Consider the following 26,506-nt stretch of genomic DNA (forward strand, 5'->3'; position numbering starts at 1 on the left):
TGCCAGGTTAAGTCTTCGCTCCTAGTTTCATCCAATTTGCTCATTTTCACTATTTGAACAACAAAATTTGCAAAACTTTTGATAGAAACTTGCTTGTTCACTTCTCATTGAGCTATTTATCACTCGATTTCAGTTGAAAACGCTTTTAATAAGCTATGGCAACATTAGAGGAACGCTGAAATTAGATGCTGTTCCCCTATCTTGATCAATCTATTTTTGTGAAAGGAATATTTATTGGGTTATTTTGAATGCACCGTTTTTTACGTGTTCCTAACCGTTTTAGAGTACCTTCGAGGCCATGACTAGGGCCTTTGTCATGGGCGGTAGCAAAATAGTGCCATTCAGCAAAACCCCAAAACCTGCTTTATTATTATTATTATTATTATTATTATTATTATTATTATTATTATAGTTTATTATTGACACTTTGCCATAATTTGGCAAATCTGATTTATGGTTTAAAAGATTGATCATATTAAATCAATTTTTATATTGTGAGCCAGCTCCATTTGATTAAATGATGATTTTGGTCAAGGTACATTTAATAAAAAAAAATCCTTATACGTGAGGACAGCAGCCGTATTGTGTTCCAAGAATCTAAGAATTAAAGAAGAAAAAAAAAACTGTAGTTCGGACGGTGTCAAAATCATCGCAACTAAATTTGGGGAATTAGCCACTTTGCAGCAGATCAAACTTTGTTATTTTCTTAAATTTTTGGTGGAGTATGAAAAGGATTTCTGGAAGGTATCCAGAAATCCTTTTCATACTCCACTAGAGTACAACGTATAAACAATTTTTTTCATATGTTTTACTCAATAATGTAGCGTGCACTTATTGTTCAGTGTTACTAACAAGATTTCATTTTCCTGCTCGCTTCGTCGGATTCCAATTCTGCCCTTAACTGTGTGTCGTTATTACTCTATCCTATGGGTTAGCACAGAAATTCACTTCATTATTTTTTTTTTGAGCAGATACACATTCGCGATTAAACTCCAGATTCCTACAGTGTTATACAGTTATTTTTTGCCCAATTTGATAAAGATTATTTATGATGAAATATTATTTCAATAAATGACCAGGTAGCAGTTATTGATCAGCTCGCCTGTGTGCTTCTAGCAGATGCGGCGAATGAAGCTGATGTAGGTAATCTCGAAAACACTAAACTTTAAAATTCGATATCTCTGGAATGAAACATATTCATTTCTGTCGATAAGTGATTCTTATGTAAAATTGGCCGGGGAACACGATGGTGAGGTCAAATCAAAAAAATAAGTTGGGGTGTTTTGAGATACGGCCGTTTAAAGTTTTCAATTGCGCAATACAGGTAGAAAAAATTAATTAATCAAAATTTTGATCACGGAAATGGATTCTACGTCCAATTTCCTTCAAAATTGAGTCTAAGACCGACCTTCTGAGATTTGTGGTTCCTGAGCTATCGCCGTTTGAAACTAGGAGGTTTGGTCAAAAATCGCCAAAAAGTCAATTTTTTGGGGAGGTACAAAAATGGAGGGGGTGGTCCGATTTGGATGAAATTCGGGATTCTTGCATGCTTTGATAGTATCAACAGCTCTGCCAAATTTGAGCAGGATCGGAGAGGGTAATTTTCAAATGCTGTTCCGCTTCAGATGGAATGACCCCCTTTCAAATGCAACCTGGCGCTTAAAATTTGGCCCGCGTTTTTTTCGAAATATTTAAGTTTTAAATTTGCCTACCTTAAAATGTCTGTAACTGTTTACCATTAAGTCCAGATTGGCTTTACTTGACTTTGTTTATTTTTTAGAGTTCTAAAAGTGCCCCAATAACACGTTTCTCTTAAATTAAAACCTTGAATTGAGTTAAGTGGTCCTTAAACGCAAATAAAGAAATAAAACCTTGAATTGCTACTTTCAAAAAAAAATAAAGGTTTACTCAGATGTTGTTGTTGTTGTTGATTTTATTGGGGGAACTTTAACCCTATGGGTCATTCTTACTCAGATGTTTTCTCTAAATTTAGTCGTAGAAGGTGTAGTTTGCGAGATAAAATTTTGGTGTCTTTAACAAAGTTGCCTGCCAGGCCTAACAACTTTCTAGAAGACAAAAAATCCTGAAAAGTTAAATTTTCAAAATCACCCTAATCGTGAACCACCCTAATTTTCAACTAAACCAAAAGTTGCCCCTTTTCATTTGCAATAACAATTCTTAAGACACCAAAGCTCCAAAATTGACCCATTTTTCGGAAAATCCATTTCCACTTAATTGTGCGATCTGGACCACTGTGCATGCAAATGTATTCAAAATAGTTGCCAATGGTACAAGTTGTTTCAATGATATATTTTTTAAATATTTGTGTTGCCCCCTTGAAATTGAATTAGCCTAATAAGAAATAACAATATGTTAAATTTGTATAATTTTCTGATCGTTTCAATCAATCTTTTAAAGCTTAAAAAGTATTCAAATCCGGGTTTTTGGTGTTGATTTTTGAATTAATACATTCATTTGAGCACAAAAAAAGTTTAGTCTAAAACTGGATGTATTACGTTTTAAAAAGTTTGTTTGAGTTGCTGATTCCAAAGGAATGTTAAAAAACGGTTAAAATTTATTAAATCGTGTGTGCAAGTTACTGCTATTTAGGTTTCCGAATAATTTTGTTCAAGTTTCACGCTTACTTACTTACACTTGCATTGAAGTCACTTGTTTCATATATCTCAAAACAACAACAACGTCGCAATTTATCATTATTTTGATTGACCCGAAAAGCCTGTGCCCTCGTTTATTTATCCGATTTTTTTTCATCTACACTTGTCTGCGCCGAAATGCGATCGAACCTCCTCGAACCTCGACTTTGGCGCCTTTTTTTCTCTTTTTGAACTTGTAGTCGGCGTTTGGTGGTTGACTCCTCCATCAAAAGCCGCAAGCAGACCGGGTGTCGACACTGCAGTAGCCTTGGCCACAGACACTACCACCGCCGACTGCCGGTTCGCCAGTCCAGTGCACCGACGGACATCATTCCAAACAAACAATTACATACTTTTTTTTTCTTCTTACGGTTAGTGCACCCTTGGATGATCATCGTACTATCACGTGATCCTCTGCTGAGCGAAACCGTTGAAAAACCTCGCAGTAAGTCAACGTGGCACACACACGCATGGCTTAAGTCTTTGGCTTGAACCAATTGTGTACTAACTTACAACGCGCCACCCAGATCGAACTGGGCTAGACCGCGCGTGTGCGTCAGCCTTTACAAGTTTACACACCACAAACGATCGTTAACCCACGCATCGTGTCGGTCGATGGTTTATCACGTGAAAAGTAAAAGTCACACCTGCTGCTGAACTGCACTAAACTGCTTGATTAGTTGTTTGGGAAATTTTGATGGAAACTGTTGAATTATTTAAAAAAAAATCGAACTCGAAGAGGATGTTTGTATTTTTAATAGCTACTAATTTTAGGATTTTTTTAAGTTCGTCAGAAGGTTTTTTCTTTATTTGGGAGTCCTTGGATGATCCAGGACATCCTAACACATTAACAAAGTAGTCTACCACACTCACTGAAGCTATGCGGGCATGTTCCGTTGTCAAAACCGGTTGACATTTTCCTTGTAGTAGTAGTCTACCATACTCACTGAAGCCATGCGGGTGTGATCAGTGGTCAAAACCGCCGACATCTTGCTTGTTACGGCGGTAGACTCACCGGTCTTAACTCCAAGGAGTTCTCGGATAACTCAGACCATCCCAATAAGTTGTTACAACATTGCACTGAAGCCTTCCATACTCACTGAAGCAGTCTGGGTCGGATCCGGTTTCAAAATCTTGAAGTTTCGACTTGTTTATATGGGATGCCTCTTGCACAAACGGTTCAAACGGATAAAAACAAGAGAAATCATGTTTCAATCATGCTAAGACAGTAAGACATATCAGAATTCATAGTTTTTGCTGATACGCGTCGAATGAAGTCCAGAAAATCGAAATCCATAATGAAAATGAGATTTTATAAATGATTTTAGAAATAGCAAAAATACGATTTTTGTATATTTTTACTCAAAATGCTCAAACTTCAACAGCATGGAACTTTTGAACCTCGGGGTTTAGAGAGTTGGTCCAGAAGACTTTTTTCATGTCTCGGCGAGATCTTTCGAAAAAAGTTGGTCCCGTTCGTGTACATCCTTGGACCAAATTCGCCCATTCTCCTTTACTCAATTCTAGAGAATTACTTAATTATTTCTGTAAAGCAATATCTGATTGCAAAAGTATTGTCTCATTTTAAAATGAAGCTAAAACACATGTTTTGAACAATGATGAAAACATTATTTCATATTGTACTATAACAAGGGACCAGCGATGGAATAATCATCATCAAAAGAAAATCATTGGACGTTCATCAAAAGAAAAAAATCCGAAAGGAGCATGACTCTCCTTTCATTATCATTATCTTGATTATTCGTTGGAACATCTTTTTCACTACAACACTTGCAAGTGTAACGTCACAAGTCGAAAAATCACCTGTCACTTTTTATAGATGGGCAATGTGTGTAAACAAAGCGAAATAATTAATTTTAAGTGGTGCTAACAAGGAAATCAACAAAAAATCATCAACAGATTGATTTTCTTGGAGAAGTTCGGGAGCGATTTTCTTTTGCGTGATTTGCCTCCTCTCTCTTTCGCGTGTGAAAAAAGTTCGCAAGCGAAAATGATTTTTTTGCGATTATTCCATCCCTGCAAGAAACAAACAAAATCTCTCATCTAATCACCTCTTGCTACTGCATCTTTATACAGATAATTAATAAAGCTCAAATTAAGGTCGAATTCCTTCCCATAGCCACCCCATATTTGCATTGATTTGATGTAACACCGGCTGAAAATGTACCTTATCGCGATTGCCTGCCGGTTCGGTAATTTTATTTATGCACCGCATATATTTGTTTTGTAATTTTTTACTTCTTTTTGTCTATATGCGATCGCCGCGTGTGGTTTCGTGTGACGTCGAGTCATCATCACCATGTGGTTTGATATATTTTGCAACATCAACACCAGAAATCGCATTTCCGTTGCGTCTCTTGCTTTTTTATTTAATTTGCTTTTGGTCATGTACAATCGCGATGCCATTCGATTGTTTTGTGTTTTGATATGCGACCATATGTGTGGTAGTATATGTTATTACATGTGATTTGCGTACATGGAAATCGTATCAAATTTCGAGGGTACCATGTAACACACATTGCTGTCTATTGAAACCTTGGAGTCGAGCGTGACTCAGCTACTACTGATCGTCAATTGCTGAAACTGGGACAGAGTAGCTCACTTCCCATTATTAATCGATTTCAGTTTAAAAAACTCAAAAAAGATGCTATTGAACGTCAAATTTAGAGGGAAAATACGGGTCTAATTATTTTGGCCAAGGAACCCCCAGAAAAATTTTGAGCCCGATCGGAGAACTTTTTTTTCGGTTTAGGCTCTTTTCAAATGGAAATGCTGTATGTATATATCTAAAACTTTTGTGAAATTTTTACTTAAAGATAATAACTTTTGAAAGGTAGCACTTCAATGTGTTTTATTTTATTTGTTTTGTATTTCTAATATCAATGCCATCATCTAGGGCGAATTGGGACTACAATCTGAAAAGGAACAGCAGTTTTTGGAGCACTTTAAATCTTGAAAGTTGGAAATTGAAGCATTATTTTTGTTAATCTGTTTCCGAAAGCAATGAAAAATATTCAAAAATGTGCAGTAACAAGGATAAACCAGCTATGAATGTTGGAGTCAAACTTTTTGAAGCAACCGGTTCGTATACTATCCAAGTTTCAACTAATTTGGTTACAACAGTTAAAAGATACAGTAATTACGTAAACAAAAATCTGAAAAGCACGTATCACAAGTGTGTTCTGAAGCCGAAGCACATTTTTCAGAAATTTTCAATATTTTAAGCCAGTCATGCTTTTGAACGGGTTCTCCGTTCGTTCAAGTTCACAAAGCAACACGAAAAATAACAGCTCTGAGAACGAACGCTCGTCTCTAAGAAACGTTCGTTCAGTAGGCTTTTTTGAAACGAACGGAGAACCCAGTTCAGAACTTCAACATTTTCCTTTGATAAGACCTCAGTAGACCAGCTAAACTTCATGGACTGTTAATCATCCGTTTACATATCAGTACTGCTAGCTTAGTGGTAACAATTCGGTTTAGAAATCATAAGTAGTGAGTTCGAATCTCTTTTTTCCTGAACTAGAATAGCAATGATTTTTTTTTTAAATCACGGTGGCAATAATTTTTCGTCTCCATTTTAGTTGGGGTGCTTTTTGCTTTTTAAGCGGTATATGCACTTCGGAAGGAACCGGTCAAGAAAAAAATAGTATTTTTTAATCCGACTGATTGCAAATTTGATTTTACATCGAAAAATGAATTTGAAAATTTTTTGAGACCAATATTTCGATTTTTTGAAAAAATCAGTATAAATTCAAAAATTCATAACTCGCTCAAAGATTTTTTGCACAACTTGGAAATTTCTGAAAAGTTGGCATTTTATGTCCTCTAAAACATATCAAAAAATTTTTTACCGTGTATCATTTTTTTCCAGTGTAGTCCGTATCCATACCTACAACTTTGCCGAAGACACCAAATCGATCAAAAAATTCCTTCAAAAGATACAGATTTTTGAATTTTCATACATCATTTTTGTATGGACAGCTGCCAAATTTGTATGGAAAATTATATGGACAAAGCAATAATGCAAAATGGCTTCTTTGGGCATACCGAAAGCAACAAAAAAGTTCCAGTCGGATTAAAAAATACAAAAAAAAACGAATTACCGAAATCCTAGAGAACTGCTCAGTTGGAAAATTATGCATTATTTTTGTCAATCTGTGTTTGTTCTATCCGAAACCAATGAAAAATATTCAAATATTGTGTAACAAGGCTAAAACAGCTGTCCTAATCTATATATAAAAGTTAGAAAGGTACCACGTACCGTAAACCGGGGTGACATTGATCGGATTTAAATTTTTATTTTTGGAATATTTTTCAACTGGTAAGGTCTGTCATGTACTGGGGTTGGCCACACAAGGTCTAGGCATTATTTTTGATAAAAATATTATTTTTAGTGTATAAAATGTAAAAATATTTTTTCGTTGAATTTTTTTAGTTTCAATTCCGGGGTGACTTTGATAGTCATAGTATTTCTTATTCGTTTTCGTTTTCGTTTTACGGAGCAAGGTGGGGGACGCGGCCTCAAGTCAGTCCAAGTCTTGTGGAAAAAAGGGTAGTGGCCGAACTAGTATTGCATACCAAATGAACACCACCGGAAGATATAGGGGATCGGGAGGGGGGAGGTGAAAGAAAATTAGTGTTGGTGTGAGTAGTAAGAACTTGGATGACTTGAGCAGTTACGGTAATCTAAGTTTAACACTGAATAAAGAAAATCTGAAATTGTGATTCAAAGTAAGAAGGCCCGGAATAAATTAAATTATTAGTTAATTAACTAAGAAAATGTAACTAATCGGAGATCTATACAAAAGAAACCTATGATGTATTCCACATTTAAAGGAAATAAAAAATACTAGAGAAAAAAAGATGAAAACTAACTGCCGACCTGTCACGTCCGTCAATAGTCTTGTCGTACATTATAACTAGAAACAGATCTGCCAATGAAATGTTACACTTCGTTCAAATCAACTAATCATTTCAGTCCAATTATTCATCGACGGAAAACTATCTAACTTTAATCAACAACCTAAACTAAACCGTCTGAAAGTAAATTTAATCTCAAATCCCCGAATGTTTTATTATAACGCCAAATAAGGTAAAGGATCTTGTTTTTAAACCAGTCTTGCCGCTTCCAAAAACCAATAAACATAAATGAATAGTTCATAAGTTGAACACTAGTAATTAAGACGACTATTTCATGCCTTTCATTTCATTAGGGCATAGAGCTTTGCAAACAAGAGTGCATCTCTATTATACCTTATGTAAACTGTCATTTGAGTGAAGGAGACACACTCCTGTTCACAAAATCCATGCGCCCTTTTGAAATGTTAGGCTCCATTTGATCGTCAAGGCTCCAGTAGACCCTCGATTCGCAACAATGGTCGATACAACCATAATCCGAAAACCGTTAGTTCAACAGATTAACGAATTTTGTCCGATATCATCGCACTATTGATTGACCGAGACTCTATGGAAATTTTGACATATCAAAATGCTACGTAATAATCATTTTTTTAAATAAATTTCAAAATCTATTCTATCCTACAATGCCTAGAAGAGGCCTTTGTTTCTGTTGTGAGTAAGCGCTGGTTTCAGAGTTCATTTTTCAATTCAAAAGGGGTGGGAGACGACTAATTTGCTTCATGAACTCCTACTCGGCCTTGGGACCACCTCTTAAGACACTGATGGCTCCTAGCTAGGAATTAAACCTAGACACAGCGTCGAGGCCCGCTTCGCATGGCAAAAATGTTGGCTGGGGGGAAGTGATATTATCACGAAATTTTATTTTAAAGCCAACATTGCTAACGGCGTCGAGGTCCTTACTCATGCCCAAGGTGATAGTCATAGTATTTCTTATTAAAACAAAATTTAAGGTGTTAAAAATCTATTTTTACAAATGCCACTTATTTATCATTATACACGCGCTGATCCCTGTTGTTCTATGTTTAGGCGGGTAAAATTGTAAAAAAGTCAAAATTTTGTCCGAAATTTGTAAAAACTAGTTTTGTTTATAAAATTATCGATTCATATAAATGAATTCGAAGAACCAATGAAAAGTTTTCACATTTTATATGAAATTTATTCTATTGAAAATGCCTTTAAATTTAGAGATTTTTTTCAAATTATGTTTCAAAACACATGATATTTATTATTAAAAAAACTTATTTTATCTACTTCTAGTGAAAAATTGTCCAAAGAATCCGAAAATGCATTCCGTTTTCCAATTCGACGTCATATTTATTGGGAAAATAATAACATTTTGAGAAGATTAAAATAATGCTATTCATCTAAATTTTCTTAATTATAGTTTAAAAATTTGCCAAAAGTTTATGAAAATTTCTTCTAGTAGTACTTTGAACACATCTGAGCAGTTCTCTTAGATTTCGGTCATTCCATTTTTTTTTGTATTTTTTAATCCGACTAAAACTTTTTTGGTGCCTTCGGTATGCCCAAAGAAGCCATTTTGCATCATTAAATTCTCCATATAATTTTCCATACAAATTTGGCAGCTGTCCATTCAAAAATGATGTATGAAAATTCAAAAATCTGTATCTTTTGAAGGAATTTTTTGATCGTTTTGGTGTCTTGGACAAAGTTGTAGGTATGGATATAGACTACACTGAAAAAAAAATGATACGCGGCAAAAAATTTTTAAATGATTTTTTATTTAACTTTTTGTCACATAAACTTGATTTGCAAAAAAAAAAACACTATTTTTATTTTTTGATATGTTTTAGAGGACATCAAATGCCAACTTTTCAGAAATTTCCAGGTTGTGCAAAAATCTTTGACCGAGTTATGAATTTTTTGAATCCATACAGATTTTTTCAAAAAATCGAAATATTGCTCGTAAAAATTTTTCAACTTCATTTTTCGATGTAAAATCAAATTTGCAATCAAAAAGTACTTTAGTGAAATTTTGATAAAGTGCACCGTTTTCAAGTTAAATCCATTTTTAGGTGACTTTTTTGAAAATAGTCGCAGTTTTTCATTTTCTAAAATTAGTGCACATGTTTGCCCACTTTTTAAAAAAATATTTTTGATAAGCTGAGAAAATTCTCTATATTTTGCTTTTTTGAACTTTGTTGATACGACACTTACCTAGTTGCTGAGATATTGCCATACAAGTGTTTAAAAACAGGAAAATTGATGTTTTCTAAGTCTCACCCTAAAAGTCCAATATTTTCTAATGTCGATATCTCAGCAACTAATGGTCCGATTTACAATGGTAAAATATGAAACATTCGTGAAATTTTCCGATTTCCTCGAAAAAAAAAATTTAAAAAAATTTTAAAACAAGACAAATATTTCAAAAGGGTGTAATATTGAATTTGATAAAAAAAAATCATAATTCGGTCAAAGATTTTTTGCACAACTTGGAAATTTCTGAAAAGTTGGCATTTGATGTCCTCTAAAACATATCAAAAAATAAAAATAGAGTTTTAGTGACAAAAAGTTAAATAAAAAATCACCAAAATTTTTTTTACCGTGTATCATTTTTTTTCAGTGTAGTCCATATCCATACCTACAACTTTGCTGAAGACCCAAAATCGATCAAAAAATTCCTCCAAAAGATACAGATTTTTGAATTTTCATAAATCATTTTTGTATGGACAGCTGCCAAATTTGTATGGAAAATTAAATGGAGAATCTAATGATGCAAAATGGCTTTTTTGGGCATACCGAAGGCACCAAAAAAGTTTCAGCCGGATTAAAAAATACAAAAATTAAAATTCCAAAAAAAGACCGATTTCGTGGAGAATTGCTCATCTACACCACGGTCAGTATCAAAGTTTTACGGTATTATTAGATTTAGTAAGGATTTATTACAAAGCTAATGTTTTGAATGTCAATATCAATAAGGGACCATCCATGAACCACGTGAACATTTTTTTTGGACATCTCAACAACTCCCCCTCCTCCCACCCTCGTTGACAATTGTCCATACAAAAAAAGAGGACACTTGCCAAACCCCCCCCTCCCCTTCTCCCTTCCTATAGTGCCCACGTGGTTTATGGATGGCACTCAACGACTGATTTTTCTTCATGTTAGAAATTGTGCTCCCTGAACAGTTCCAATCGATAGAAATCAATTTTGATCTCAAAATCGATGTATAAATTATATGGAATCATTATAAAACAAAAAAAAAACCAAACGCCTCTATTAAATCTCCTTTGCTCAGAATAAATCTATGGAGGCGCTTGGTATCATGCTACTCCATCGAAATTAGTTCCCCTTACATTTTGCTGGAGACACAAGCTTTATGTTAGATTTGTGTACAGAAATCCGATCATTTTTTTATATCTCGGAACCCTATATTTGGATATGTCACGTAAAGCTTCCCGAAAAATCATGAAAAGAAATGTTCAGCTTTGAGCTCTTTGGTCCCGAGACCTTCAAATCGCTATACTACGAAAATGCCCATTTTGACTACATAAAAAAACCATCAAACTCACCATTCTCCTGATGGCTACTAAAGTGGTGCATTCCGACCGACACCGGCGTTGGAAACGTGGTCGTCGACGGCTGCTGCAGTGGCACAGTGGACGAAAGTGGCACCGGTTGGACGGTTACCACCGGTGGGGCTACTCCAGCAGCCCCAATACCGGCTGCTGCCGCCGCCGCAGCAACGACGGCCATCGGCGGAGATCCCCCGGGCCGGACATCCACGCCAGCCCCGGTACGGCACATGCTGACGACGGCATAAATTGGCACATTTTCAGTTTGCGGATTCTGTCCGTGAATGAAGGAACTCTTGTCCGCTATCAGCTCGTCGATGTCGTTGTTCGTGACCAGGTACCAGTTCTTGGACTCGTTGCCAATCGGCAGGTCAAACAGCAGATCCAGCGACGTGGCCGGATCGCGGAAGTTGCGCTTGTTGCGGTTGCGCGCCTGACGCACCGTCGGATCATAGTAGGTCAGCTCGTTCTCGTTGTCATAGTAATAGGGCGAGTAGTGGTGCAGTTCGCTCACGTCCTGCAGCTCACTGCCCGGGTAGACCGTTACGATCTTGGCCTTCTCGGCGTGGACGTGCTCCAGGAAGGTCGTTACCGATCCTGGCAGGTATTTTTCGTTCGGCGCCAACCAAACCAGCGGGGCCCACTTTCTGACTAGTGCATCCACTGAAAAAAAAGAAAAAAAAATAGATTTATGTACTAAAAAATATAACAATCAAAATTAACAGACAACAAAAAACATTAAATGAAATAGAAAAAATGCTGTACACATGACCTACGACAAAACACCTCCAAAAGATGTGATTCACTCATTAAACGATTACGAATGTTTTGAACAAAACCATCAGACGATGCGAAGAAGATCATAATCAAGCTTGGGAGAAGTGAAAATCGACGGCTTTTGCCACCCAGCTGATCAGCTGCACTGCACTTCGTCACATTTCGGTGGCTTTTGGCGGAGACGTTTTCAAAGTCGGCGAATCATGACGCGATTTGAGAGTGAAACTATTCACTTTGAGATACTTGGGTAAATAATAGTTTTAATCACAATTTGTTTTACGAAAAAAACTGTTTAAAAATAAACAAAAAAATGAGAAGTTTTTAATAGGATAAAAAATACCAAACAAAAAATCAACTTAGAAATAATAAATTAGTGTATTAAATCGTAAACGAGCCGGAAAAATCGTTGATAGTCTTACGCTCTACATACGGTGCAGTGTTACACCATGTGCCTGCGTTTGAATTAATTAGTCCAAGCTAATGATACACATTTGATGTAACAACAGTGCCAGTGGGAAGTCATTCTGTGGATCAATGTTTGTAGGTGATAGAGTAATTAATTTCTAGGTAATAAAACACTAGTTGAACAGCGAAAGAGAAAGAGAGTCTTATCCAACCCTAGCCTTAGCTTTAAAATAAATATTCGAAAATTAATGTAATATTTGGGGTAATAGATTTGGGACCGTTCTTCTATTACGTAACGCAATTGTTAGACCCCCACTCTCGTAACAAAATTTCCATACAATTTAAAAAAAATGTGTGGAGCGTAACACGACCTCCAACCCCCGTCCCCCCAAATGCCTTACGTAATATAAGAACGCTCCCGTTGTTATCAAATTAAACCTAAAAGTTTAAGCGAGTTCTGGTTTACTGATTGTTTTCAAAATGGTATTTGAAACTTTTGGGGAGTTTTGGTTAGAATATATTAGTTATACAAGTTCCATGACCGAAGGGTGGATTTCTCTGAATGAATTACGCCGACGCGTTGAGTTTGACTGCCCAAAACCGTCATCTGGGGCGAATCGGGACAAATGGGAAAAAAACAAAGTTCGGAAAATTGTCAAATGGGTCACGGCGTGTTTTCTAGAACAACCTTAAGGAGAAAAAATAGTCATCGCTACTTTCAAATGTGTCTTATAGGAAATTTTCTCAGCTTTCCAATGCTTCAGAGAGCGAAATGTGGCATCGAGAAATTTCTGACCTATCTTTATTTTAAGTTTTTTGTTTTAAAATCATTCATCATTTATTGAAAACTTTTGAAAAACAGTTCAGGAAATTAGTCAAATAATGTGTCTTATGTGTCATTTACTCATCAAAATGTGCAAAATAAGCCAAGAAACAAATTTGTAGAAGGTTGCAAATCGCTAAACATTTTGAAAATTATATTTTAACTGAGTTTTAAATTTGTTGGATTAATTCAGTAATTAAAATCATAAAACCGTGTTTCAATGAAAATTTTACTGGAATTAATAGATTATTACATAATTTTTGTCGAAATATATCACGTGTCTGCTCTGATTTGGCTGATACAACCAAAATTTTTGCAGGTGTGAGATTGTTAAGGGTATTATTGCATTTGTATGAATAAATATGATATTTCCATAAACAAACATGAACCAGGAACAAAGAAAAAAACACTACAAATTACTGTTGCATGCTTTAAATGATATATTAATAAGTATAAAGTAATTTTATTTTAACTGTTGAAAATGCGTTTGAAAGTAGTAATAATATTCGTGTATTTCAACTGATAATGTTGAAAACACATTCACAAACATTTTTTTGGTTGAACAAAAATAAAATGTTAATTTCAACGAAAAATCAAACAGAAGCCATTACAATCTATTTCAACAAAACTCAAGATACTTGTAAAACGTTTTTAAAACAGATGATTACATTGCTAATTACTTGATCATTTCATACATAAAAAACTAAAAAATAAATTTTCCTACTCATGAAAAGTATTTTCCCTGAAACTCTACATAGTAATTTGTAGTTCAATTTCGAGTAATTATCATGTTTTGGTATCCATGCAACTGGTTAATGTTTGGTTAAGGAAATATGATGTTTATTCATAAAAATCTAATTACCCTTAACAATCTCAAACCTGCAAAAATTAGAGCAGACGGCTGATATTTTACACAAAAATTATGTAATAATGTATTGATTCTAGTAAATAATTTTTATTATGGTTTTCTGACTTAAATTTCTGAATTAATCCGGCATATTCAAAAACTCGGTTAAAACTTATTTTTTTTAATGTTTAGCGATTTGCAACCTTTTACAAATTTGTTTCTTGTCTTATTTTGCACATTTTGATGATCAAATGACACATAAAACACATCATTTGACATGTTTCCTGAACTGTTAATAAAAAGTTTCTTTTAAATGATGAAGGATTTAAAAACAAAAAACTGAAAATAAAGATATCTCAGAAATTTCTCGATGAAACATTTCGCTCTTAGAAGCATGGGAAAGCTGAGAAAATTTCCTATAAAACACATTTGAAAGTAGCGATGACTATTTTTTCTCCTTAAGGTTGCCCAGAAAACACGCCGTGGGGTTGTTTTGACAAGCCTGGATAGTAAACAAACTTACTTAAGTAATAAAACGAGTCAAATCAAAAAGGGGTCAAAGACATACTTATGGGAAATTGGACGAGTTTTTTGGTAAAAATATTTACGAGACTGAAAAATGAAGTCTGTCGTATAGAAATTGCCAAAACCCCTGTTTTATCAAACTTTTTTTTTTTAAACCACTGTATCATCACATGGATTCAACTTAGGACAATGGTCAATATGGAGACTTTTATGTAAAATTGTCTGGGGAATCGATTCACACTATCGATTTTTGAAAATTTCGATGTTCAGACCAGTTTTGAAGAAAAAAAAGTTTTAGTAAATGATTTTTGTTTTTTTTAAGAGAGACATATCATCCTGCATTTTTTGTGCCAATAGTTTCGTTTATATCATCCTGCATTTTTTGTGAGTTTTTTTGTAACATCTTTTTTTTTTTTTTTTTTTGTAACAGCTAATTTCGCAACAAAAATTCGAACCCATCACGGATTTCGCCTTGTAAGCGGCAGGTGATGGGTTCGATTCCTGTCTGGCTCGGCAAAGTCAGATCCCTTAAAAGAGTAAATTTGCTCACTGGGAATACTGACCGGTAGGGGATGGGTTTCGACTAGCGGCGTGCTGGGTTTCCAATCCAGAGGTCGTGAGTTCGATTCTCGTACCGGGATGATGAAGTTTTTAGAACAAACAAAATTAAAAAATCTCATAGAAATGGCGTGTATTTTTCTTTTAGTGTAGTTTTTATCGCTTTTTGATACGATGCAACGGCTTCGAGATACAGTAATTTTTGAATTACGAAATACAAAAATATTTAAATAACTTACACCCTTCTCAAATGTCATTTTCGAGTGCAACTGACCACATATACACAACATGTCTACAAAAATCATTGAAATCGTAGAGGGTCGGGTACAAAAGTACCTGAAAAATTAATGATTTGAGCTGGAATTGCTCTTAAAAAACATTTTTTCACGATTTTCATTTTATATAAGGCCAAATACCGGAAAGAGATAAATACCCATACCTTCTAATTTTAAATTGGAAAAAAGCTAATCATTAATTAACTAAAACTAGCAGCGGAGACTCATCACAATTTCTCAGAAGTACCTACTTTGGCAAATCTATTTTACATCTAAAAGAATATTTTTTGGTAATTTTGGGTGTTTTTTATATTTTTCAAAATCATGGTAATTTAAAAACTAACCAAAACTTGTCAATAATGCTCAAAAGGTGGCATTTTTCGAACATAAAAACAAATATAAAAAGGGCGTAAAGTTGATCAACATCGACATTTGGTGTCAAATAATTGATAAACATAAATGATATAAATGATCTTCCATCGGTTCTAACTTTTTGTTCGGTGCATTTATTTGCTGATGATGTCCAAATATACTTCAACGCTGATGTTAATTATAATATTGATGTTGTTGCACGAAAAATTAATTCCGATCTTCATAGTGTTTGGCTCTGGTCTCAACGTAACTTGTTGTTTATAAATTCGTCTAAAACGCAAGCAATTCTATTTAGTCATTCCAAGATTAAAATTAACCATCCCATGTTGTTTTTGAATGGTGACCTAATTGTTTTTGTTGATAAAGTTGTAAATCTTGGGATAACCTTTATGTGTAATTTATGTTGGGAGGCCCAAATAAACATTCAGTGTGGAAAAATTTATGGAACATTAAAAAAATTACATCTTGTAGCCAGACATCTAGACATAGCAACAAAAATTCGAATTTTTAAAACCCTGCTTTTTCCGCATTTTATTTATGGAGATTTCTTGTACACAAATGCATCTATGGCAGCCCTTGATCGACTTAGGGTGGCACTTAATTCATGTATAAGATTTGTTTATAACCTTCCAAGAATATCTAGAGTTACTCACTTGCAGAAAACACTTATTGGATGCAATTTCTCGCAATTCTATAAATTTCGTTCATGTGTTAACTTGTTCAGAATTATTCATACTAAAAAACCAGAATATCTATATACTAAGCTCAGACCGTTAAGATCTACAAGAACTAAAAGTTTTTTGATACCGCAACATTCGTCTTTTTACTATAGTCAATCTTTCTTTGCAAGAGGGGTTGTGAATTGGAATCAATTAAGCATTAGTATAAAAAATAGTCATTCTTATAAAAATTTCAAAGAAAACCTACTGTCAGAACTCGCCAGCGTAAATTAGAATTAGGATAAAGAGAAGCATAGCATTAAGGAATCGATTTATCGATATTGAATTAAATCCTGCATCTGCACACTTTGTAACAAATTAAAAGGCTAAGCCTTAAGTTACATTATTTTAATTAAATAAATAAATAAATAAATAAATAAATAAATAAATAAATAAATAAATAAATAAATAAATAAATAAACATTTGAATTTATCAGAATACATTTTTTAATGGTTCTGATCATAACTTACTGCATTACCAAATGGATAAAATACCTTCTCAAAATTCTGATATCACTCCAACTCCCAAACCTTCAAAAAAGTTGGAATGGGAAATTCAACTCGCATGTAATTTGCATGAACATATTTACACAAAAAATATGTAAATTACGATTTTGGGAATATTTGAATGGAATTTACACCACCATTTGACAAAATAGTTAAAAATGAGTTTTCCCATACATTTTCTTTTAGATTTTCCCATACAAACTCCAACCTTAAGTGTGGATTTATGTCAACCGATTTTGCTCATATTTGGCCCAGATGCCTTAAAGCAATGCTGAGCATGTGAAGTGAGTTTATGATACATTTTTCCATATTTGGGCACTCGAAACGGTCAAAATTTCCTTCAAAATAATAATAAAAAAAATTGTCTCAGAAGTACATTTTTGACCTTCTTACAAAAAAAAGGTTTATGGTTTGCATTTGGAAAAAAACGTTTTTCTCAGAAATCTTAAAAAAATCGTGCACGGCGAGGAATATTCCCAGAAAAAAAATCCTGTTACTAATTTGAAGGTTTTGATGCGCTTTTTCGAATGAAATTTGGCCCGAAACCCGGAACTCAGAGCCTGATTTTTGAGAGTTCTTTTTCTGAAACACTTGTGCGATGGCTGTATCTTAAAAGTTTGTGTCTTCTAAAAACCGCTCGTAAAACTCACAATTTTTATATTTCAGATTTGTAGCCGTGGGGTCGGAGACGAACATTCTATTTTTTGATCCACAATTTTCGACCAGAAAATGTGGTAATTTTTAGAGATATTTTTTGGACTATTTTACATATATTTTAATTTTATATATATATAACACTATCAAATTAAAAGATTCAGTTTCAAACAAAAAGCCATTCGAAAACATGCGCCATAAACTGCTTGTGCCCAAAATTTGAAGCTTTTCCAACATTTATTTTCAGAGATAAAGCCATATTAGTGTTTTACGTCTTATGTTAACCTTTTTTTCCTATTAAATTTTTGGTTTTATACAGAATTACGCTTGCGCGTGAAAGTGTTCTTTCTGGCTTTTCATAATAGATTGACAAAGTGCAATATCGATACATATTTTGCCTTCCTCACTAAGGTAAGGCTATAATCCTGCTCTAAAAATAAACTTTTTATTAAAAGCTGTTTGAAGTTTTGATAACTAGTTCAAAAGTTATGTATAAAAATGTGTATTCACATATATCCGGATCTCATTTATATGCATGTAAACGATGTCCGGATCCATCATCCGACCCATCGTTGGTTAGGTAATCGAGAGACCTTTTTATCGGGCTTACAACATTTAAGATCTGGCAACCCTGTCTCGAGTTATGACCACCTAAGTTATATCTGTGTACTTATTTTTCTAGATCTAAAAAAAATAGCTGAAATGTGTGTCCAAACCACTCATATTACCCATTGTTGGTAAAAAGTGAGGAAGGCATCAACCACATAGGTGGATTAAGTTAGTTTTTTTAGTTAATCATAGTCTAACATTAAATAATGAGTACCCTTTATTTTGACAAAGAACTTTTTTTCTAATAATATCAATACAATATGTTTTTTAATTGAATATTATTATCTTGCGACCCATAATGAAAATAAAAAAAATATGGTATTCCAGGTTTAGCCTAAAAAGATTCGAAGCTTTAGGTCAAATTCTCACTGGGTGATATCATCATGTTCCTGAAAAATTAATTGTACCAATATATTTGTCGGAGTTTCACCATTTTGTAAGAAAGGCTCTGTTTCACCTCTGGTGATATTAAATGGGTTTTTTTGTTTAAATCATTAAATGAGCTATGATCAGCTATGATTTAATTGTAAATTTGACAAAAACATTATTTTTTTCACATTTCATTTATTTTTTCACAATTTCTCAAGATAACAAAACTCTTTCTTACAAGTGGATAAATTAAATTGCCCCATTGCAAACAACTATCTCTTAACCAAGGGGTCTCACACAGAGTGCCAATCAACTATCCGATAATGGTAGCATTTATTCAATTCCCACACAACTTTTCCCATTATGTTGTGTTCAATCATTTCAAGCTGTTGGTACTTTTTTTGTTGCCTTATCAATAACATTGAATTGAAACCATGAGCTTAGTTTTACAGTGGTCAAGCTGTTTCGCATCAAATTGCATTCAAACGAGAGGGGAAAAAACTAAATAAAATGCTTTTCAAGTAATTTTTTTTCCGCACCGCAATCTGTTTCGGAGCGGCATTCATCTCTTGTTTATTGCCTTTTTAAGTTATACCGCGCGCGCGTCGGCTCACCTAAACATCATAATTGCACCCGATATTGATTTTGAAACATTTAATTCAAATTATCACCGCGGCAATGAAATTTTACGCACCGCCATGTGAAGGCGCGCAATTTTCGCGGTCAGCCACTCTTATTTGGGGGTGTGGTGTGCTGTTTGAAAATTGACTCCCCAAAATGTTTACCTTAAAATTAACGAATTTTTGGTTTGAAGCAGGTTTTAGTGCACAGTAACAATTTATTTAAAAAATTAAACTTTGAGAATTTATTTACATTTTGGTATTACATAAAATTGCTAAATAGCTTAAATTTAACTACATTTTTTACAACTGTGTAGTTTTTTTTACAATTTTGACCACGTGCTTCATAGGCCCTATAGAGACCCCGTCGTTGAAGACGAGGGGTGCGAAGATATTGCAATCCTCTGTAATAATGACGAAAAGGGGGCTCGAACCATAGACAAATTGAAGCAGTACGGTTTTTGTGCGATTTGCTCGTTGCTTGTTGCAGACATCAAGTACATTAACATTGATGACGGGAAGGCCCAGCAGAGGTGTTAAATCATCAGCTAGTTTGTGCGGGCAACGTTATTATGATTACATTACTTCAGTCAGGGGTAAGGGCATTTTTTAAATTAAAGCTCAAGGACGTTTTACGTAACGAAGTGGATGATAGAAATTGAAATTTAGTTTAATTTTTTTGCTTGGTACAGTAAAAGTTTAATCTCTTAAATTATACTTTTCATATAAAAAAGAAAAAAACCTGAAGAAATATTTAGAACGGCCTTATTGTTTCGTTACTTAAATCTCAATCCTGCAATCCTCCAAAATGAACTCTCCTGTTGAACAGGAAAACCTGATGCAGTCATAACTCCAAAACTAGCTGTCATTAGCTGCCAACCTCAAAACTAGCATTAAAAGCAACTTTGAACTTGACTTTGAACCAAACTAAGAGACTTCCACAAAACCTGTCGCGTATACACAGTTTGTTGTTGCTTGAGGTGATGATGACCGTCGGGTCTGGGTTCAACACCACTGCAAGAGAAAGTACCAAAATCAAGTTTTTTTCTTCTTCTATTTACTCACGTATGTGACAGGGACATGACACGATGGTCGAAGGTGAACTAGAAATATGCTTGTTTTAGGCGGTTTTTGCTGGTTTTTTTTTAAGCAAAAGCGAAATAAAATAATAAAAAAAGCTCTATTGTGCACTTTAAGCCACAAATTCAGTAATCATCATGCGACATAAAAAGTAAAATAAAAATCATGCCGGAAGGCGATTATGGTGTTTGTTGTGAATGACGTGACAAAATAAACCAAAGAAGGTGGTCATTCGGGTTTTGGGCGGATTTTGGTTAACAAAACCAACCGGATACAGGGTAGGTGATCCTATTTTTAGACTAGTTTATACGTAAGCAAAACAACCCATTCGGGAGGTGCCTGTAATTCGCGAAATAATAGTTTATGCAAATGATGTTTTTTTTCAGCATGAGCACGAGAAAAAAAATGAATTTTGCAGGAAGTTGCAATTCCCACATTTTGAATAGGAATTCCAGTAAAACGTTAGTTTTAACGATCGTGTGTTTGTTCAATTCAAAAACCAAGTTCGAAAGGTATTACTTTTCGATACAAGTGCTGAAAAGTTTTAGTTGATGATAAGCAGGCCATTTTATCACTTAAGAATTTTGAAAACGAAATTAGATTTATATATATTTTTTAAATTAGACCAAATTCATAAATCGATTGAAATTCTGCCCATAACATTTTTTAGCCTGCAACCAAATCGAATTTTTTTATAAAAGTTTATTTTAAGGCGAAAATGTCAACTACACAGGAAACGCAACATAAATTTACACATCTCGAAAGAGCAACGATCTAGAGAGTTTGCTCACGCTTTCGTTTTCCTAATAAGGAGTTGCACGATTATCCATGTCGTGACTGAAGATAAATGCCATCAAATTGTTTAAATTATTTACAATGTTAAAGTAAAAATTTAGTGAAACACTTTTTTTTAAACAAAATATGAACGTTTTTTCCTGCTGTTTGAGTTATTTTATTGTACTTTCATTTCATTTAACAATTTAACAATTTAACAATTTAACAATTTAACAATTTAACAATTTAACAATTTAACAATTTAACAATTTAACAATTTAACAATTTAACAATTTAACAATTTAACAATTTAACAATTTAACAATTTAACAATTTAACAATTTAACAATTTAACAATTTAACAATTTAACAATTTAACAATTTAACAATTTAACAATTTAACAATTTAACAATTTAACAATTTAACAATTTAACAATTTAACAATTTAACAATTTAACAATTTAACAATTTAACAATTTAACAATTTAACAATTTAACAATTTAACAATTTAACAATTTAACAATTTAACAATTTAACAATTTAACAATTTAACAATTTAACAATTTAACAATTTAACAATTTAACAATTTAACAATTTAACAATTTAACAATTTAACAATTTAACAATTTAACAATTTAACAATTTAACAATTTAACAATTTAACAATTTAACAATTTCACAATTTAACAATTTAACAATTTAACAATTTAACAATTTAACCCTCAAAAACCTTTTTTAAAAATTTGTGATCTTTAAAAAGCATTGGAACTCTTAACATTTAAGAAAATTAGAGGGGTGGAAGTATGACTTGTTTTTTATAACGTTGCCACTGCTTTTAAAGGTGACATTTTTTTCTGGGGTCAACTTTGGCTGTGTTTTTCGCTAACATTTTCTATATTATATGTAAAAATTAGTACCGTGAACGGGGTGACTTTGATAGGTTTTAGATTTTTCCGCACGTACGGAAATTGTTTAGAATCATACTGACCGTGGTAGAGAAGTGTTCAAAGTACCTCAAAAAGAACTTTTCATAATATTTTGAAAATTTTAAAAAGTTTGTTAACTATAGTTAAGAAAATGTTGATGAAAGTCATTATTTTAAACTTCTCAAAGTGTCATGATTTTATCAATGAACTCAATGTAATTTTGAATCGGAAAACGGAATGCATTTTCGGATTCCTAAGATAATTTTCCACTAGGAGAATGTTGAATAAGTTTGTTAATAATAAATAATATGTGTTTTTGAAACAAAACTAAAAAAACTCCATATTTATAGGCAATATCAGTGGTATGGCGATTGTCCACGATCCACACAAAAAAGATTTTTTTGTATGGACAATTGTCCACGAAGGGGGGGGGCAGATTCCCAAAAAAGTGTCCACGTGGTTTATGGGTGGTCCCTTAACATGTTTAACAAATCAATTTTATTACTGATTTCTTTTGATAGGGTTCGCAAACCTTCAATTTTTCTGGCTCATCGGCAAGGTCTGATAAAAAAAAACTATCCAACGAAAGTTTACATGGAAGATTCAGACAATATTTTTATCACAATATCTCAGATCCGGCCTCCAGAAAGTATACAGTTTTGATAGGGTTGTCAGATCTTCAATGTTTTGGGCTCATTGGAAAGGTCTTTTTAATACCTTTCTGAAAATGTATAACATGATAGGGTTTCTTGCAAAAATCACCCTTTTTACAATCTTCTGGACATACGCCAAATTCGTTTTTTTAGCAGAACTTTTGAAGTACTTAACTAAACTTGCTGATATCAAATAGAGACCTATGAGACCCCAAGACGGATCGAATGAGACTAATACGGTCAAAATTCGTTCATCCAGTCCGGAGATAATCGAGTGACAATTTTTTTGTCCACCCACCTACACACATCCACACAGACATTTGCTCAGAACATGATTCTGAGTCGATAGGTATACGTGAAGGTGGGTCTACGAGGTCGAATTAAGAAGTTCATTTTTCGAGTGATTTTATAGCCTTTCCTCAGTAAGGTGACAAAAGGCAAATCTTTTTTTCCAAAATAATGCATGGACTTTGTGTGGCCTACCCCAGTACATGTTTAAAAAAATATAATCTTGTAAAAAACCTCACCTTTTGGAAAATATTCTAGAAACAAATTAAAATCCTATCAAAGTCACCCCAGTTTACGGTAGGGTACGGTAGGGTGACAAGAAAAAATTTAAATTTTAGAAAATCTTAAGAGATACCCTCTTTCTTAATTCTTTTGGTAAAAATAATGTCTGTGCCAATTTTGAGCCAAATCGGTAAAGGTTTAAGGATCGCTATTGGTCGAATTTATGTAAAATTTAATGACAAACAACTTTGTCCAAGATTGCAAAATGATCCGGGTTAACCATGACAAGTTTTAGCGTTTTAAAGAAGACGTTTTTGATGAGCAGAGTGGCAGGTTGGTCGGATTTATTCCGGAGAAAAACGCGTAGTTTATCAAAATAAACTGGAGAACTTTATTGAACGCGTGCTTTTCAACGGATGACGCAACACACTTGTTGTTGTTGTTTTGCAGCTCTGACAGATGCGCGTGAGGTCGACAGGGGGTTCGGCCGCCTAGGTCGACTCGATGAGGACTACATGGTTGTCCATCTCAACAGTTTTTGTATGAAAAGATTTTTTTACCAACTTTACGATTTAAAGTGACCCTTAAACCTTAACCAATTTCTCACAAAATTTCACAGTTACTTATTTTCAAATACTATCAGTAACAAACATAAAACGGAATCGACGTAACACCTTATAATGTGGCCCTCTTAAACCTTGCGGTTTCGTCAACGGATCTACAGGCGTGTATCGTTCTTTTTGCGACAAGACTCCGCCTCCCGGATCTCCTAAGTGTGAAGGTATGGCACGGGGAGAGGGCACCGAATACCTATATTTACACTTAGAATTTTTTGCGTCCGCCTCGGGATTTGAGCAAACATAACATAAACTTTACACAATAAATGAAAAAAATAAAAATGAAGCAAAAAAAATGAACAAAAAAATAAAACCAGAAAAGTGAAGTTTTCTGTAGAGAAGGAGGAACTTTTTTAGTCATTGGAGAGTTAACAATATAAACATTGATTCATTGGGCTTTTTTTAAAAAAAAAGAACTCCAGATGTAAACCTGAGGTCCAGAAAAATGAATTTAATTTATTGTCACACAAACAATCTACTCTATGATACTCACCTACTTCTCTCTCCGACAGCCCTGCAAACTCATCCGTAGCTACAGACTGGCATTTTTCGACGGTAAACAGAGCTAGAACAATGACGACGATACTTGGCCAATTGGAGCACCAAAAGCTCATGTTCCTCGCGTGATTTGTTGTTTGGCGAACTTTTCTCTTCCCGGGCGTGTTCGACGCTTGGCCACGCGTTGATGTCTCCCGACCACAAGCTTAACTGACAGATGAACTTTTTCTTCTTCACTTTTTGCACCGCTTCACGATCTTCACATATTTACAGATTTTTTTCCTCCAAAGAATTCGCTCACATTCACTCACTACGAGCTAGTTGATGCCGATTTCACCGCGGCACCGGCAGCACAAACAGTGAAAGTACACTTTCCGAATGCACTTTTTCTTCTCTTTCTCAGCCTCATTGATTCAACCTGGACAAACGATTTAAAGAACAAAAAAAAAAACGTTTTTTTGAAACGGAAATGTGACCAAATGTGCTCGATTCAAGATAACCCTTTCCGGCTAAAGCTTAAATTGCAATAATAACAACATTCCAAAAAGAAAACAACAATATCCAAACAGCTCGAAAACGATCAATTTGATGCAAACCAATCGATCTCTCCTCGCGCCGTAATTCGTTTCGGATAAAAATCGATAAGATAAACCTCATCCTCCTACTGCTGCTGCTTAGTACGAAAATGTGAACGGTATTGAGGCTACCGAAACGAAACCAATCCGTGAAATTTAACAATCTACCCGGGCACGGACACACGTGGTAAATCCACGTGTGCCATTATCGGTGGGCAGAGCCAAGTAACGGGTTTCAAAGCAGGTGGTATACAAACAAACACGCTAGAGCAAATTGCCATCTTTTGTGGGTGGGTGGTGAATGTTTGGAAGAAAGCCACATTGATAACTGGTATTTTTCTTGCTTCTCTCTCTTCAGTGGAAATTATAGGCGGTTAATGCATGTTGCAAAGAGAGTTGATACAGTTAGTTAATTATCCTTGCAAACCGGCAAACAAGATGTTTATGCAAGATGCGAAGAATGATTTGAAAGCTAGTTGTTCAACGTTTAATTTTGTTTTTATGTTTTTAAACCAGCACTTATTAATTGATTGATTGATGTAAAAACAAACTCGAAACAACATGAGGTGTGAAGCATCCCAGTTGGTTAAATCTGAAGGAAGTTATTGGCATTTTAGTGAAAAAAAATATCCAAATACACAGAAAAAAAATCAATTCCCGTAATCGTGAATTAAGTTCACGAATGTGAGATCCACGAAGGAATTTATTCATGAGTATGGTGCATTTGCACCATAAACGTGAATATATTCCTTCGTGGTTCTCATAATCGTGAACTGACTTCACGGTTTCGAGAATTGATTTTTTCTGTGTATCAACTCGAATCGACCTGGAGCTTTTAGGGGACATCTGAAACAATTTAACAATTTAGACTACCTTCTGAGACTAAGAATGCTTGGGTTAAGGCAGTTGAACACAAAAATATATACTTTTTTAGTTCAATTTTTGGATGTGGAGTTTTGCTCGAGGGACCCCTTAGATCCCATTTTCTAGTGATTCAATTCAATTCAATTTATTTTATTAGTAAATAATCAATTTACAATTCCGTAATTCTTATAACCTAATAGAGTTTTGGAGTTCCTTTCAACAATGATTAGAACTATAATTCATTTTGATGTAATTGGATATTCTAACAATAGATTTGGCAAGAGAAGGTTTTCTAGTGTAATTTTATCAAACTCGTATATTTATTTTCATCGATTTACACCATTTAAAAAATTAAATTAAGTAAATCTTAAAATTAAATTAATTGAAAATCAGGTTCGTTTCTAAGAATACTAGATGTCACCCAGCTTCTTAATTTTTTCCACATTTTTTTTTATTTTTTTAGTCCTTTTTACAATTCCGTCGTGAAACTACTTACTTTTCCTGCCATTCTTGAACGACGAAATAGCCTACTTTTCTGTACCAAAAATAACAGAATCGAATAGCAACACTTTTCAAAATAAATGCTGAAAAGTTCTACTTTTCAGCACTGAAATGGGTGCTGAAAAGTTGAACTTTTTAGCACCTGTTTCGAAAAGTAACACTTTTCAACATTTTTTTGATTTAAACGATTTATTGACAAAATACATGAAAATTTAACTTAATATTTCACTCAATCGGTGTTTTTCGAAATTGCAAAAAATATTGTATGGAACTCGTTGCAAAACTTGATTTGTTTCAGCATTCTTCATATTTAT

General features: G+C 34.1%; 1 protein-coding gene across 1 annotated transcript in view; it reads right to left on the reverse strand.

Annotated features, from left to right (window-relative positions):
* Positions 1-26,506, reverse strand: part of LOC120415324 (uncharacterized) — a 47,504-nt gene that overhangs the window by 18,650 nt on the left and 2,348 nt on the right. The window contains exons 2-3 of the mRNA XM_039576809.2: positions 24,248-24,670; positions 11,129-11,794 (exon numbers count right to left, since the gene is read on the reverse strand). Of these exons, the coding sequence (XP_039432743.1) occupies positions 11,129-11,794; positions 24,248-24,368 (787 nt within the window). The 5' untranslated portion in view covers positions 24,369-24,670. The remainder of the gene's footprint in view (positions 1-11,128; positions 11,795-24,247; positions 24,671-26,506) is intronic.

Source organism: Culex pipiens, chromosome 2 (genome assembly GCF_016801865.2).
Source record: "Culex pipiens pallens isolate TS chromosome 2, TS_CPP_V2, whole genome shotgun sequence".
Taxonomy (NCBI): Eukaryota; Metazoa; Arthropoda; class Insecta; order Diptera; family Culicidae; genus Culex; species Culex pipiens.